Source organism: Balaenoptera borealis (assembly GCF_965194805.1).
Source record: "Balaenoptera borealis genome assembly, chromosome: 10".
In the NCBI taxonomy this organism is placed as follows: domain Eukaryota; kingdom Metazoa; phylum Chordata; class Mammalia; order Artiodactyla; family Balaenopteridae; genus Balaenoptera; species Balaenoptera borealis.
Window position 1 is genome coordinate 86,058,150 of NC_138874.1, and position 17,693 is coordinate 86,075,842.

The following is a 17,693-nucleotide window of genomic DNA, read 5'->3' on the forward strand; positions in this document are numbered from 1 at the left end:
TGTCCTGGCACTGCCTTTGTGATGCTTGCTCTCTTTCTGTTAGTAATACTAGAGGATCTTAAACTGGGCTGGGCATTTGAATCATCTACGGTGGTTTTAAAAAATATAGATTTCTAGTATTTATCACTACTGAGCCAGAATTCCTATGGGGTGAGCTTTACAGGTGATTCTGAAGCAGTCAACTGGATATTGGTTCCAAGGTAGGCATTGGGGACTGAAAAATTTCTTAGCCATCAGAGGTCAACTAAGCAGTGTTGAAATTAGGGTCTTCTCCTTAATAGACATTCTCCAAAGACACACAGATGGCCAGTAGGCACATGAAAAGATGCTCAACATCACCAATTATTAGAGAAGTGCAAATCAAAACTACAATGAGGTACCACCTCACATCGGTCAGAATGGCCATCATTAAAAAGTCTACAAATAACAAATGCTGGAGAGGGTGTGGAGAAAAGAGAACCCTCCTACACTGTTGGTAGGAATGTAAGTTGGTGCAGCTACTAAGGAAAACAGTACGGAGGTTCCTCAGAAAACTAAAAATAGAATTACCATATGATCTGGCAATCCCATTCCTGGGCATATACCCAGACAAAACTATAGTTCAAAAACATACATGCACCCCTATATTCACAGCAGCACTATTCACAATAGCCAAAACATAGAAACAACCTAAATGTCCACCAACAGATGAATGGGTAAAGATGTGGTACATATATACAATGGAATACTACTCAGCCATAAAGAAGAACAAAATAATGCCATCTGCAGCAACGTGAATGAAACTAGAGATTATCATACTAAGTGAAGTAAGTCAGGAGGAGAAAGACAAATACCATATATTATCACTTATTTGTGGAATCTAAAATATGGCACAAATGAACCTATCTACAAAACGGAAACAGACTCACAGACGCAGAGATCAGCCTTGTGGTTGCCAAGGGGGAGCTGGGGGGAGGGAGAGGGATGGACTGGGAGTTTGGGGTTGGTAGATGCAAACTATTACATTTAGAATGGATATATAACAAGGTCCTACCATATAGCACAGGGAACTATATCCAATCTCCTGGGATAAACCATAATGGAAAAGAATATTAAAAACAAGTATATGTGTGTAAAACTGAGTCACTGTGCTGTACAGCAGAGATTGGCACACCATTATAGTTGAAGTAAATCAAATATACTTCAATAAAAAAAAATTGGGGTCTTCTATTTATTAACTGTGAGACACTGTAAATAAACAGGAAAGCCTTTGAACCTTAATCTCTTTATCTATAAAACAGGGTAAATAACCCTAGCTCAAAGTTTTGATATGATGATTAGTAATAATCTGAGTACCAAGTACCCAGGCCATGGCCCGGCACATCAGAGGTGATATAATAATCACCATCATATTTAGTCTTTTAAAACATTTTTATTGAAGTGTATTTGATTTACAATATTGCATTAGTTTCAGGTGTACAGCATAGTGATTCAGTTTGTTTGGTTTTATTTGCAGATTATATTCCATTATATGTTATCACAAGATATTTTTTAAATGAAAATAATGTGGAGCTTTATTATTTAAAGAAAAACATCTGGACACACACACATACTCCTAAAGGCTTTCAGGGGGTTGGGAGTGAGGTTTAGAACATAAACATTTTACTAAAATTCTCCAGGTGGTTCTTGACATGAATTACATTATAAATTTGAAGATCAATTATATTTTGTAGATACTAAAATTTTTAAAGTCATGACATTTATGAAGGACTACTGGCAGGAACAATATGGATATGTCCGTTACCTTTAGCTAACGGTACCCATTTACTAAGAAACAATAGGCTTAGCAACTCATCTCAAACATAAAAAACCAGATTTGTTCTGATATGATATGGTACTACTTTGAATCTGTTAGTAGTACCATTTTCGTAGAATACATGCTTCCAAGATGTTTGTTAGCACACTTTAAAATTACTCTGCCATCATTAGACATCAATTTTGAAATCATAGCAATCCGTGACTTACTTATTTCAGGTAGGTCAGATGATGACCGTTCTATTCTAGCTTTTTGAATTTGTAAGGGGGAAAACACCTCGTCATGCACCTTTCCCCAGCACATCAAATTTCAAATTGAAAATGTGACCTGCTACAGTAATGCGCTTGCTAGTACTACACACCTTGTACAAAGAAGAACAGAGGCAAGATAGGTATGGAAAGAGAAAAACTTCTTTTGTTAGCCCTCAAACTGAGTAAAGTTTTGAAATGTAGAGATGATGTCTGACATTTATAATGGATACCTGTATGTTCATTCTTACTATGTAAATAAAATTGCTGCTATGAAGTGACATTAAAGTTTGTCAACAAATGAATTCTTCCTAACTTTACTCCCAGATGAAGGTTTGGATAAACTATGGCTTTCTAACATTTAAATCTACTTTGGAACATAGCAATACAGCTTATACTGTACGAAAGTTTTATGACTTTTTTTCTCTATTAGATTTTTCCTAATTGACTCGAGCATTATTACATCTCCATTTTTGCATATGAAGATAGTGACTTGCTCCAAGTAGTCCCCAGGTAGTAAATGGCTAGAATTTGAACTCTAAAGCCATGCTTTGCTGCCTGTAAGATTTTCTAGAACAAATCTGATTGTAAACCATTTTGTGTTTGTGTTTCATCTGATTCTCAGGGGAAACAGGGGTGCTTTTACCTTGATTTTTCAGATTTTAGAAACATTTCTGGAGGATCAAATTGCCTAGTGAATGTAGAGCTTAATTTAACTAAGTCTTGATTCCAAATACTTTAAATTTGACCTGAAATTTCTTTATCCCTTTTATCTTTTGATATACTCATATGATTATCCTTTATTTTATCTTGTTGGTTACTTAACTTTTCAGTTCATCTCAAGTTGCAATCTGCCTGGGGGCAGAATTTGAAACTTTAAAAACTAAAAGCTTATAAATTTATAAAACATTGATACCTTTTTTACTAAGTAAAAAAAAAAAAAAACAAATAAACAAGGCTGTGAGTAAATTTAATTCTATGGAACACAGGCAAGGGGCTGGAAAACTGAATTAGAAACTTCCTGAAAAGTCAAGTACGATTTTTGTTCTTTTGTTTTTTCCAAAGGAAACTATTTCTACCGTAATTTCTAATGTCAAATATGGCTTCCTCTAACTTTTCTCCTTTTTAAAGGAGAACTGTACTAGCTTCCTTAACAACAAAAAAATCCAGTGAGATATTCACCTGATATAAAAGTACCCACAATTTCTTTTTTTTTTTTGGCCACGCCGCGCGGTATGTGGGATCTTAGTTCCCCAACCAGGGATGGAACCTGTGCCCCCTGCAGGGTAAGCACGAAGCCTTAACCACTGGACCGCCAGGGAAGTCCCCCCCCTACAATTTCTTATACTACCTCTTTTTCATTGTTCTTCCTTGTCTTCAAAAGAACAAGAAGGACAGGATAGGAAAGATAGCATTTAGTTTTTCATGGAGAATAATTATGAAAAGAGATTAACCCCGGAAATCATGCCTTTCTGTGGTAGCCCTTAATGTTTAAGGACCAGGAAATAAAATATCCCACTATTACACAAACAGAACCAACTTATATAAATAATGAAATCACTCACGCTGTGAGGCCTCGAGTATACTCCATTCTCTGTTGTTTGATTTGCATAAGCTAAGATTATACGTTCGTACGTCTTGAGAATGAATGATGGATAAATTTGAACCACCAGAAGGATTTTTCATCATAGCTGAAGCCATTTTATAATGTAGAAATTCCTTTTTCCTATTTTAAGTAACGAAAGTCCATTCTTAAGAATATGTTGTCCAACAACTAAAACACTCTCAGGATCCGTTACTTGCCTGTGATTTATAGTGACTCCGCCTTCCGTTATCATCCGATACCCTCGAGGAACGTCTGAAACGGCGTTTGCTTTGCAGCATGTATTATCCAGGACGCTTGTTCCAGGGTTCACCTGGTATAAAAACTCGGCCAAACTCAGACCACCGGGGTCTTCAGCCGAGTCTGCACGCTGGGCCCGTTCAGCAGCGTGCCCGCGCGGAAGTGGCCGCCCGCTGCCGCTAGGAAGTCCCCCAGGTGCTGCTTCTGATACCACGCCGAGCTGTCCAGCACCGCGCAGCTGCCCCGCGTCCGCCCGTTACTGAGCAGCTGCTGGTGATCAGCAGCCTAGAGCCCCCGGCGCACGGCGCGCACGTTGCTTTGCACGGGCTTTGCGTCCAGGGCCTTGTGCGCCCAGGTACCGCCGCTCCGGTCTCCTAGGCGCCCGGTGGCACCTCACACCGACGCGCTCGCCTTGTGGCCCAATCGGTGGAAGTGAAACAGGCCCAACAGTGCCAGCAGATGCCCCACAGGAAGCGAGTCATTGGGTCGAAGGTGCAGTAGATGGTCTGGGGAAAGTTGCCCGCCATACCACCGTCCAAGAGCTCTGGGAGCCCTGTCTTCGTACCCCTCTCGGGGAAGAACTCCTTGAACAGACCCGGAGCCTTCGGCACCTCCAGCAACCCCCGAGCGCCCGAGTTGGCCTCACGCAGTACCAGGGGAAGACTCTTGACCCGCCTGTGGTACCAAACCACCGCCTCGGGAAGTGCACCGCGATTTGGGCGCCGCCATCTTCCTTCCTGGTGACCTATTACAAGAAAGTGAGTATAATTCCCCGTGCTATACAGTAAATCCTTGTTGCTTATCTAGTTTATGTATATTAGTTTGTATCTGTTAATCCCATACCCCTAATTTGTCCCCCACCTTAGTAACCATACATTTGTTTTCTATGTCTGTGAGTCTTTTTCTCTTTTGTATATAAATTCATTTGTATTATTTTTTAGAGTTGACATATAAGTGATATGATGTAGTATTTTTCTTTCTCTGACTTATTTCACTAAGTATATTATCCTCTAGGCCCATCCAGGTTGCTACAAATGGCAACATTTCATTCTTTTTTTAAAAAAAAAATTATTTTTTTATTGGTCTTTTTTTTTAATTGCTGAGTAATATTCCATTGTATAAATACACCAAATCTTTTTAAGCCAGTTGTCTGTTGATGGGCACTTGGATTGCTTCCATGACTTGGCTATTGTAAATAGTGCTGCTGTGAACATTGGGGTGCATTATCTTTTCGAATTACAGCTTTTGTTTTTTTCTGGGTAAATACCCAAGAATGGAATTGCTGGATCATATAATAACTCTATTTTTAGTTTTTTTTTTGTTTTTTTAAAAAATAAATTTATTTATTTATTTATGGCTGTGTTGGGTCTTCGTTTCTGTGCGAGGGCTTTCTCTAGTTGTGGCAAGCAGGGGCCACTCTTCATCGCGGTGCGCGGGCCTCTCACTGTCGCGGCCTCTCTTGTTGCGGAGCACAGGCTCCAGACGCGCAGGCTCAGTAGTTGTGGCTCACGGGCCTAGTTGCTCCACGGCATGTGGGATCTTCCCAGACCAGGTCTTGAACCCGTGTCCCCTGCATTGGCAGGCAGATTCTCAACCACTGCGCCACCAGGGAAGCCCCTATTTTTAGTTTTTAAAGGAGTCGCCCTACTGTTCTCCATAGTGGCTGCACCAATTTACATTCCCGCAACCAGTGTAGGAGGGTTCCCTTTTCTGCACACCCTCTTCAGCATTTATTATTTGTAGACTTTTTGATGATAACCATTTTGACTGGTGTGAGGTGGTAGCTCATCGTGGTTTCGATTTGCATTTCTCTAATAGGTAGTGATGTTGAGCATTTTTTTATATGCCTGTTGGCCATCTGTATGTTGTCTTTGGAGAAATGTCTATTTAGGTCTTCTGCTTTATTGTGTTGAGATATGTTCCCTCTACAACCACTTTGGTGAGAGTTTTTTTTTTTTTATCATGAATGGATGTTGAATTATCATCATACATATATAAGATCCAGAAATGTTTGAGGTTATGTGTGGCAGAATAAAAACATCAACAACATGATGTTGATAACAATCTTAATCATGAGCAAAATAGACCAAATTGTGACTTCTTTTGCTAATATTTGCATTTTCTTTACATTTCCCAGCTCTCAAAAGCGTATGGCCCTGTGTTCACTGGGTATTTTGGCTTGAAGCCCACCATTGTGTTGCATGGTTATGAAGCAGTGAAAGAAGCCCTGATTGATCTGTGAGAAGAGTTTCCTGGAAGAGGCAGTCTCCCTGTGTCTCAAAGAGTTAATAAAGGACATGGTAGGTGTGCATGTGCACATGTTCAGCATTGGTAGTGAGGGTGGGGAGGATGGAAAAGAGGAATTTGAAGAGCCCCCCAGCAGAGCTGGGTCCACCTGCCAGGCTGCCAAGTGTCAGCTCACTCCGCCTTCCCTAGGGCCTCCCTCCTAGTTTCTGTTTCTCCTCCTGGTAGGAATCCTCTTTAGCAATGGAAAGAGATGGAAGGAGATCTGGCGCATCTCCCTCATGACACTGTGGCATTTCGGGGTGGGGAAGAGGAGCATTGAGGACCGAGTTCAAGAGGAAGCCCACTGCCTTGTGGAGGAGTTGAGAAAAACCAGTGGTGGGTGATGCTATGCTCTGTAACTCTCATCTGAACAGACTGCTCTCTTCTCCAGTGACATCCTAGGAAGCATTTCAGGGACAGCCACATCTTTCGTATGGGTCATGGTTGTGAGCCCTCCTGTGGAGCGGGGAGAGAGAGGAGAGCGCCAAGAGGGCTTTTGTGTATCTATGCTTGTTGTGTGTGTACGCCCGTGATGGTGCATATAGTGTGGATTAAAGGTCATTTAATCCTATCCTGTCCTGAACTTTTTGTTTTCAAATCATTAGGTCATGAAGGTAGAAGGTTTTGAGTCTCGTTTTTTTCTAGCATTAGAGAACAATGTTTTTTTCCCATAGTGTAAATGTGGGTTATATATTCCAGAACATTTCATCAAGTGGACATGGTGGGAATGACCTCGTCACACCCTTATGGAGCGTGAAACAAATGACATGTGTTTTCACTTGATTGGCCTATATTTGTATGGTCGCCTCACTCACATGTCTTAGGGTTTCTTCTGAGACCCATTGCCTACTGTTCTGGCCAGTAATGATAATTGTCTATGATTTTAGTTGCTTAGGCATCCCTTAGTGCAGACCTCATCAATTGTGATTTCCTTGTAAATAACTGTTTTAAAATGATCAGCTTCAGTTATTTAATGTTGCTCCCTACTTACACTGTTGTTTTATATATTTTAAGAAATAGATGCTGTGACTTAATCCTGAACATTACACAAATACCAGGTTATAAAATGATTTATTTAAACAGATTTCAACTATTAATAACTCATTACCCTGCCTTCCCTATTAGTTTCTTCTGTTTTCAGCTTTCTTTATATTTCCCTCCCCCATTATTGATATAATAATCATGTTTTCTGTTTTCTCTACTTTATGATACTTTGACATTTTGGGGGCCTTGCAGACCCAGGGAGCAACTGCCTCTCCCAGGGTTAGCTAATTCTGAGATAGAGCATCACATCTTGTGTGTGAGCACTCCTATGATTTTCAAACCAGCCTATCCAAAGCCGATACCCCCAGGAAACCTCCTTTATGAAACCCTCACACACCAAGCCAATATTCTTCCTGCCCTAAATCAACCCAGGGCCAGTTACAGGACAGCTAGGGACCACCCCTAGGGCCTAGAGCCCTCTGCAATTACCCAAACTATCCAGTCTTAAACTTAGTCAGCATACCTACCCAGCCTTGCTCATTTCTTCCATGAAAACCCCAGTAAAGGCTTTGGCCCATGCTCTCTCCTTGTTCCTTCTGCCTCCTGACTGACCTTGGTGCTTCCCCATGTGCCCCCTCCTCTTGGGAAGTATGAGTAATAAACTATCTTATCATCTCCTGATCTGTTGTTGGCCTTACCATATGAATAAAAATAAAACCCAAGTACATTTTAAAACAATTGGATGGTAATTGGTAATTTTTTACCAATTTTGGTACTTTGGTAATATTTTACCCCTTACTGTCAGCTGTACTGACCTATGAAGTGCTTGTTAGGATGGATCTTATTTTCAGTCTGAATTCCAAATTACCCTGCTTTGTAAGTCTCTCTCTCAAGTGAAAGGAAAGATTAAAAATCAGATTTTAGCTGTCACACACACAGAAATCTTAAGACCTTCTCAAATTATCCCCTACCTTCTAAAGTAAAAGTTTTTCTGCAAGCTTAGTGTCTTGGCATGGTTCAGCTGAAAAGGAGCCTGGCATAGGAGCACTTAACTAAATAGGTTCCTATTACTTAATTCCCTATCGTTTCATCACAACACTTTGATTCAAGTCACCCTTAATTACATGTATGATATGATTTGGGTTTTTTGCATATAAAGTTTATCGATCATCCGATTATAGCAATTTCATGTAAATATTGACCACTAAAAAAGAAAACTACTTTTCCTCTGCCTTAATTTATTTGTCTGGACTTCATCTAAATTCAAATTAAAAAATTTGTAACAGCATATGATATTCCGTTGATGGCTATATGTAGCAATATCCCAGAATTCCACAAGAGGGCCTGTTCTGTCCAAATAAATTAAATGTGAGGCCTGATTGGTGATGAGGGACACTATTTCTTAGAGCAAGATGTTCCTACCCACACCTCCTCACCTCCTCTCCATACTGCAATAAAGAAACAAAAGGACTCCATTTATCAATTTAATCTTTCTTGTTTGCCCTGTGATTTGTTTGAAATGAAGAATTCTTACCTATTTTTATTTTAGGCAAACAAATCTATCTTACAATTCATGTTCATTTGTGTTAGTTTTCTTCTCGTACAACATGGACAGCTTTTGCTTTTTTTTTCTTTGTTCCATCAAACACCTGAATTTTTCCATAATCTTTCTCTCTTTAGTCTTTTCCTTTCCTAATTCTACAAGTTGTTCCTTCAGCTATTCACTATATATAAAATGTTTCCAGGTTCCTAACTATTGCTTCCTTCCTACGTCAGTGCTTAATTGTCTACAAGTTTACCAGACAGACGTGATTTTGCACTGATAGATAACCTGAATTATTGTCTTAAAAAACTGACCCTTAAATTTTTTTTTGTTCTTTTGCTCTTCAAAATAACCAGCACCTTGATTCAAGGCAGTGATATAAATGGAGTATTTGGAGAACGATTATTAAACAAACTAGGATGGAATGGTCAATTCATGTTTGTTTTTTTTTTAACATCTTTATTGGAGTATAATTGCTCCAATATATTGGAGTATAATTTTAAGTATAATTGCTTACAATGGTGTGTTAGTTTCTGCTTTATAACAAAGTGAATCAGTTATACATATACATATGTCCCCATATCTCTTCCGTCTTGCCTCCACCCTCCCTATCCCACCCCTGTAGGTGGTCACAAAGCACCAAGCTGATCTCCCTGTGCTATGCAGCTGCTTCCCACTAGCTATCTATTTTATGTTTGGTAGTGTATATATGTCCATGCCACTCTCTAACTTTGTCCCAGCTTACCCTTCCCCCTCCCTGTATCCTCAAGTCCATTCTCTAGTAGGTCTGCATCTTTATTCCCGTCTTGCCCCTAGGTTCTTCTGACCATTTTGTTTTTTCTTTTTTTTTTTTAGATTCCATATATATATGTTAGTATACGGTATTTGTTTTTCTCTTTCTGACTTACTTCACTCTGTATGACACTCTCTAGGTCCATCCACCTCATTACAAATAACTCAGTTTCGTTCCTTTTTATGGCTGAATAATATTCCATTGTATATATGTGCCACATCTTCTTTACCCATTCATGTGTTGATGGACACTTGGGTTGCTTCCATGTCCTGGCTATTGTAAGTAGAGCTGCAATGAACATTGTGGTACATGACTCTTTTTGAATTATGGTTTTCTCAGGGTATATGCCCAGTAGTGGGATTGCTGGGTCATATGGTAGTTCTGTTTTTAGTTTTTTAAGGAACCTCCGTACTGTTCTCCATAGTGGCTGTATCAATTTACATTTCCACCAACAGTGCAAAAGGGTTCCCTTTTCTCCACACCCTCTCCAGCATTTATTGTTTGTAGATTTTTTGATGATGGCCATTCGGACCGGTGTGAGATGATATCTCATTGTAGTTTTGATTTGCATTTCTCTAATGATTAATGATGTTGAGCATTCTTTCATGTGTTTGTTGGCAATCTGTATATCTTCTTTGGAGAAATGTCTATTTAGGTCTTCTGCCCATTTTTGGATTGGGCTGTTTGTTTTTTTGATATTGAGCTGCATGAGTTGCTTGTATGTTTTGGAGATTAATCCTTTGTCAGTTGCTTCATTTGCAAATATTTTCTCCCATTCTGAGGGTTGTCTTTTCGTCTTGTTTATGGTTTCCTTTGCTGTGCAAAAGCTTTTAAGTTTCATTAGGTCCCATTTGTTTATTTTTGTTTTTATTTCCATTTCTCTAGGAGGTGGGTCAAAAAGGATCTTGCTATGATTTATATCATAGGGTGTTCTTCCTATGTTTTCCTCTAAGAGTTTGATGGCGTCTGGCCTTACATTTAGGTCTTTAATCCATTTTGTCAATTCATGTTTAAGGGAACAGTGATGTGTTGATTTTAAGCATGCTTAAATTTTTGCTGATAAGGGAATTTCTAGGTAGATATTGCTTCAGAGATTCTCAAATTATCTGTTATCCACAACAAAGTTTTATATTTATATTTTAATAGTGTTTTATAAATCTTTTCAATTCTTTAGGGTCACCCTGTGATCCCACTTTCATCCTGGGCTGTGCTCCCTGCAATGTGATCTGCTCCATTATTTTCCAGAATCGTTTTGATTATACAGATCAGAATTTTGTTAACTTGCTGGAAAACTTTAATGAAAACCTCAGGATTTATGAGCTCCCCATGGATCCGGGGGAGGTCAGGATCCTCTCTTCCTGAGAAATTGTTTATGCTCTTTTCTCTGACAAGTCCAAAATTCTATATGGACCAAGCCGTGAAGTGAATGTTTGAAAACTGGACATTTTGGATATTACAACGTGATAACCCTGGGAATCAGATTCTCCCCTCTCTTTGTTTTGTTTTTTTTTTGCTTGCTCCAGTTTTTTTTTTTTTTCTTAATTCCCTGCCCAGGGATCAAACCCCTGCCCCCTGCAGTGGAAGCATGGAGTCTTAACCACTGGACCGCCAGGGAAGTCCCTATAGTTTTTTTGTTTGTTTGTTTCTTTTTTTTTTTGCCTTCTACAAGCTGTAGCTATTTGTTTATTTAGTGACTTTTCTAAACTATTTTCGCAAAGTCTCTTTTTTTTTTTTGGCCTTGTGTGGTCACTGGAATCTCTGTTCCTTTAGCTTACGTTCAGCTAGTGTTTGGAGAGAGATGTCTTTTTTTTTAGGAGTGATAGATCTTTCTTTTGCTTTTCTTTTTTTTTTCATTCTTTTAAATTGAATGAAACAGTCTTTAAATTCTGTATTGCTTTACAGTTTTCAAAAGTTTCACACACATGATTTCATATAATCCCGTAATAACCCTTTTTCCCTCAGTACCCCTATACTGCCCCTCCGTCCTTCCCTCTCCCTTCTGATAACCACTAGTTTGTTCTCTATCTGGAGTCTATGGATATCGATATCCGTGAATGTGAGGAGCCAAAAAAAAAAAAAGATGAAGAGAAAGAGATGGAGAGAGAGAGAGAGAAAGGAAGGGGGGAGGGAGGGAGGGAGGAAGGAAATAACTCTTCTAGATTTGCTCTGTGCATGTGTGTAGCTTTCTAAATTTCTCAGTATACAGCGGTGCTTTTGAATGTCCTAATTCCCCAAAGGCACTCCCTCCCCAGCTTTTCTTCCTGGAGTTTGGTGCTCTGTTGTATGCCTTAACTGTAATCTTTTGCCCCAGGTGGCTGTGGGCTGTTCATTAATCTTGCAAGGTTTTTGAGACATCCCTGTTGCGTTTCCACTCTAGGTTAGATGAAACAAAAATAAGTGCCTGTGTCAGTCTGTCAGGTGGCCCCAGACAGGTTAGAACACAGAAACACGGTCTTTGTGAGTGAGGTCTGCTCTGGTTCCTCTGGAACCAGGAACCAGGCTCCCACACCACAAGCTGCCTTTGTTAAGACCACTGCCAAGCCGAGGACGGAAGTGGGACAAGGGCAAAAAAAAAAAAAAAAAAAAAAAAGGGAAAAGAAAAAACAAGCCACAGATCTTTCCTGCCATTTTTTAAGTTGATTCTGACCGTTTCTGCTTGATTTTCTGACATTTTTGTAGAGGGATAGGCCTTTAGAACTGTCTACTGCATCATTTTTGCTGATGTTATTCTGTAAGTGAATGTTTGAACACAGCAGTCCTGCCTTATTGTCATAGAGTGAACATCTGGGAAAGGTGGCTGAGCCTTTATTTTACAAAGAAAAGAAATGCCTGAGTATAAAGCTGGAATTCAAGCCTGTTGGCTTCCTGGCCAGTGGTATTTCCACTACCCCCAAAGCCCAGTTTCCATAAACTACTTTGGTGACTGCCCAAAAGGATGGCCATAACACTCAATGGACATCCAGGTCCTTGCTGAAAGGTTTCCATTACCCACAAGGCTTATCCTCAAATATGTAGTGATTTCTTTATCATGTTACTTAGCAGAAATATCCTAATTTAGGAAGGAAGAGAATATCTCTTTCAAGGAGGGACAATGTTTATGAACAGAGAACACAGACTAGGGCAGGGGTGTTTGATGCTTCAGTTGGGATCCTAGCTGACAGCGTAATTGGGCTTGGGATGACAAAATGATTGGTTCTATGGTGTATGAATCATAAACAAACACCACAGTTTTGCCCTGTGGTGAGCTGATATGTCCTGTACTCTGCCTAAATAAAATCACATGATCTTAGAAAAGTCACTTACCTGCTCTGGTGCACAGCTACTTTATCCCTAAAATGCTGAGGTGGGTTTCATGCCGTTTTTGCACCCCTCTGAGTTATAATATAGTGATTCTACTTCTGAGGCTGCTTGATAGTAGTAGAAATAGCAGGGAATGGCTTTGTGATCAATATCAGGTCACTCAAAATTCCTTAACCTCTGCCCTCATCTACAAAATGTGAATCATAGTAATTCATCTTATTCTGTGTTTCAAGGTTGTAAGGAAGAAGTAATTTAAAAAATGAGAGAATTGACATAAATATGCTTTAATACCATAAGGTTGATGTATGAGTATAGGAAATTGCTATAAACTTTCATCATCTGGTCAGAGTTTTCTCCCTTAAATATCTCTAGCAGCATGAAGAATTATTTTAATGTACACTATAAAATGCTCCCCCTGAAGAAAGAGACCATTTTTTATTCACTTCAGTTTTTAACCAAGGCTTGGCATATGGTAGATATGTCTTCAATAAATTTGGACAGATGTGGAGTGGGAGTTTGCTGTCTGTCAAGTAACTGTAAACGTGAATGTTGGCAGGAAAAGTTGTGATTTGATCAGGTAGATGTATGAGCCAGAACAAGAGTAGAATGCAAATAATTACTGGGGAAGATTATTCTGGGAGTTCTGTAGAATGATCTGTATGATGAGAATGGAATTCAAGGACCAGCTGTGAGATTTTTAATTTCTTTGGACTTTGGCTTGATGAAAGTCTGGACCATGGAAATGCAGAAGATTCTGAAATAAAATCAATCTGTCCATCTTGTCATAGTATCAGAGATCTATAAGGATTGGTGTTAGTTAGAGGAGAGGATGAGAGTCAAATTGTAGGGACTATATGGGAAATTTCAGTAATAAGACCAAATTCCCTATTTGAGAAGTTCAACCCAGGAGGGAAAAATTCAGATAGTAAATCTGAATAGTGAATTTGAATAGTGGTAGGGTCAAGTTGGAAACTGTGACAAAAGTAATATAGATGCCATAAAAAAACATTTATGTAGGGGCGGAGTTGTTCTTGAACTGGGGAAAGGCAGAATCTAGAACACACTGTAAAAAGCTAAATCTAGAGAAGGAAATTTCTTCATTTGAGGCCACCATTATTTTTTTTTATAAATTTATTTATTTTATTTTATTTATTTATTTTTGGCGGCATTGGGTCTTCATTGCTGCATGTGGGCTTTCTCTAGTTGTGGCGAGCAGGGGCTACTCTTCGTTGTGGTGTGCGGGCTTCTCATTGCGGCGGCTTCTCTTGTTGCGGAGCACAGGCTCTAGGCGCACGGGCTTCAGGGGTTGTGGCACGTGGGCTCAGTGGTTGTGGCTCATGGGCTCTAGAGCATAGGCTCAGTAGTTTGGCGCACAGGCTTAGTTGCTCCGTGGCATGTGGGATCTTCTCGGACCAGGGCTCTAACCCGTGCCCCTTGCCTTGGCAGGCGGATTCTTAACCACTGGGCCACCAGGGAAGTCCCTGAGGCCACCATTATTTTATTCAACCACTTTGTAGCACTGGGCAGAAATGAGAAATCAGTTAGTAGGCTAAAATGGCAAGGCACCAAAGATGCTGATGAAGATGACTTTCAAAGAATTGTCCCTGGATTTGAATTGGACTGCTCAAATCGTGTGTTCCAAACAGAGTGAAGTTAAGCAGATGGTGTGGTTTGAAGAAATGGAGGAAGGAAGAAGCGAATTACTTCTGTTCTCTGCCTTCTCTGCTGCTAGGGAAATGATTTTTATCTTTCTGGGGTCCAGTTGATTTGAGAATCTGATTAAAAATATGGACGCCATCCCAGAAAGATGCACCTATATGAGTTCTTGGTATTTTGCACATAATTTGAGGGATTTCCATAATGCTATGAAGCCACGCCACTAATCCTGGGCTAAGGAGGCTCTAAGATGTCTGATATTTCATTTAACAGTGGCTGCTTCCTCAGTGCTATATTTAAAACCCACATTGTTTCTCTGGACTTCACTCTAGTACTTAGAGTCTGACATTATTTTTTGATAGCATCTTTATTGAGTATAATTTGCATACCATACCCTTCACACATTTTAAGTACAATTCAACATTTTCACAGAGTTGTGTAGCTCCCACCACAATCAATTTCTGAACACTTTTATCACCTTGAAAAGAAATCCTATATGCTTTAGGAGTCACCCCCATTCTTCCCCAACCTCCGCAGCTTTAAACATCACTAATCTACTTTCCACCTCTATAGATTTGCTATTCTGGACATTTCATATTAATGGAATTATACAATATGTATAATTCATACAATATGTATGATAACATCTTTTGTGTCTAGCTTCTTTCACTTAACAATGTTTTCAAGGTTCATTGATGATGTATCATATATCATTACTTCACTCCTTTAAATGGTTGAATGATATTTCAGTGTGGATATACATTTTATATACCTGTTTGTTGGTTGATGGACATTTTGGTTGCGTCTGTTTTTTGGTTATTATGAATAATGTTTCTGTGGACATTTGTGTACAGGTTTTTGTGTATACATATGTTTTAATTTCTCTTGGGTATATACCTAGTGGTAGAATTGTTGGGTCTATGATAACTTTATATTTAACCTTTGGAGGAAGTGTGGCAGATCAAAGACTTAATGTAAGAGCTGAAACTATAAAACTCTTAGAAGAAAACTTATACATAAAATTGCACCATTTTATATTCTCATCAGCAGTGTATGAAGGGTACAATTTATTCACACCCTTGATAGTACTTCTAATTATCTGTCCTTTTGATTCTAGCCATCGTAGTAGGTGTGAAGTGGTCTTTCCTTGTGGTTTTGATTTGTATTTCCCTGATGGCTAATGATGTTGAGCATCTTTCATGTGCTTGTTGGCCATTTATATATCTCTTTGGAAAAATGTCTATTTCAATCCTTTGCCCATTTTTGAATTTGGCTTTTTTTTTTTTTTTTTTTAATTTCTAGTATGGCACTTCTGAACATCCTGTATTGCTTGCTTTTTTTTTTTTTTAAAGCAAGGCAATGCTTTTTTTTTTTTTTAATTTATTTTTTATTTATTTATTTTTGGCTGTGTTGGGTCCTCGTTTCTGTGCGAGGGCTTTCTCCAGTTGCGGCAAGCGGGGGCCATTCTTCATCGCGGTGCGCAGGCTTCTCACTATCGTGGCCTCTCTTGTTGCGGAGCACAGGCTCCAGACGCGCAGGCTCAGTAGTTGTGGCACACGGGCCCAGTTGCCCCGCGGCATGTGGGATCTTCCCATACCAGGGCTCGAACCCGTGTCCCCTGCATTGGCAGGCAGATTCTCAACCACTGCACCACCAGGGAAGCCCCCTATTTTTTTTTTAAATTAATTTTTAAATTAATTTTTATTGGAGTATTGAGTAGAGTTCCCTGAGCTATACAGTAGGTTCTCATTAGTTATCTATTTTATACAGAGTATCAATAGTGTGTATATGTCAATCCCAATCTCCCCATTCATCCCACCCCCCTTTCCCCCCTTGGTGTCCATACATTTGTTCTCTACACCTGTGTCTTTATTTCTGCCATGCAAATAAGGTCATCTGTACCATTTTCTAGATTCCATATATATGCGTTAATATACGATATTTGTTTTTCTCTTTCTGACTTACTTCACTATATATGACAGTTTCTAGGTCCATCCACATGTCTACAAATGGCCCAATTTCATTCCTTTTTATGGATGAGTAATATTCCATTGTATATATGTACCACATCTACTTTATCCATTCCTCTGTTGATGGACATTTAGGTTGCTTCCATGTCCTGGCTCTTGGAAATAGTGCTGCAATGAACGTTGGGGTGCATGTGTCTTTTTGAATTATGGTTTTCTCCTGGTATGTGTCCAGGACTGGGATTGCTGGGTCATATGGTAGTTCTATTTTTAGTTTTTTAAGGAACCTCCATACTGTTCTCCATAGTAGCTGTATCCATTTACATTTCCACCAACAGTGCAAGAGGGTTCCCTTTTCTCCACACCCTCTCCAGCATTTATTGTTTGTAGATTTTTTAATGATGGCCATTCTGACGGGTGTGTGGTGATACCTCATTGTACTTTTGATTTGCATTTCTCTAATAGTTAGTGATGTTGAACATCATTTCATGTGTTTGTTGGCCATCTGTATGTCTTCTTTGGAGAAGTGTCTATTTAGGTCTTCCACCCATTTTTGGATTGGGTTGTTTGTTTTTTTGATATTGAGCTGCATGAGCTGTTTGTATGCTTTGGAGATTAATCCTTTGTCAGTTGCTTCATTTGCAAATAGTTTCTCCCATTCTAAGGGTTTTCTTTCATCTTGTTTATGGTTTCCTTTGCTGTGTAAAAGCTTTTAAGTTTAATTAGGTCCTATTTGTTTATTTTTGTTTTTATTTTTAAATTGTTGAGATGTAAGAGTTCTTCAGTGTTAATAGATATAAATGCCTTATCAGATATATGATTTGCAGACATTTTGTCCCATTTTATGGGTTGTCTTTTTACTTTCTTTTTTAAATTATTTTATTTTATTTTATGTATTTTTTTGCCATGCCATGCAGGCATGTAGGATCTTAGTTCCTTGACCAGGGATTGAACCCACGCCCCCTGCATTGGAAGTGGCGAGTCTTAACCACTGGACCACCAGGGAGTCCCTGTCCTTTTACTTTCTTGATAGTGTGTTTTGAAATTCAAAAGTTTTTGATTTCATGAAATCCAATTTATTAATCTTCTTCTTTGGTTGCCTGTGCTTTTGGTGTCATATCTGAGAAACTATTATCTAATCCAAGGTCACGATGATTCCCTCCAAGTTTTCTTCTAATAGTTTTATAGTTTTAGCTCTTATATTTAGGTCTATGATCCATTTTAAATCAATTTTTGATAATAGTGTGAGATATGGGTCCAACTTCATTTTTTTGCATA

At 39.1% G+C, this 17,693-nt stretch overlaps 1 protein-coding gene across 1 annotated transcript in view; it reads left to right on the top strand.

Moving 5' to 3' along the window:
- Window positions 1–1,349: 1,349 nt before the first annotated feature.
- LOC309635427 (cytochrome P450 2C18-like) overlaps window positions 1,350–17,693 on the top strand; it is a gene marked incomplete at its 5' end in the record, with an annotated part of 36,970 nt that continues 20,626 nt past the window's right edge. The window contains 7 exon segments of the mRNA XM_082406663.1: window positions 1,350–1,368; window positions 3,860–4,081; window positions 4,154–4,644; window positions 6,024–6,125; window positions 6,129–6,186; window positions 6,359–6,508; window positions 10,667–10,833. Coding sequence (XP_082262789.1) covers window positions 1,350–1,368; window positions 3,860–4,081; window positions 4,154–4,644; window positions 6,024–6,125; window positions 6,129–6,186; window positions 6,359–6,508; window positions 10,667–10,833 — 1,209 coding nt within the window.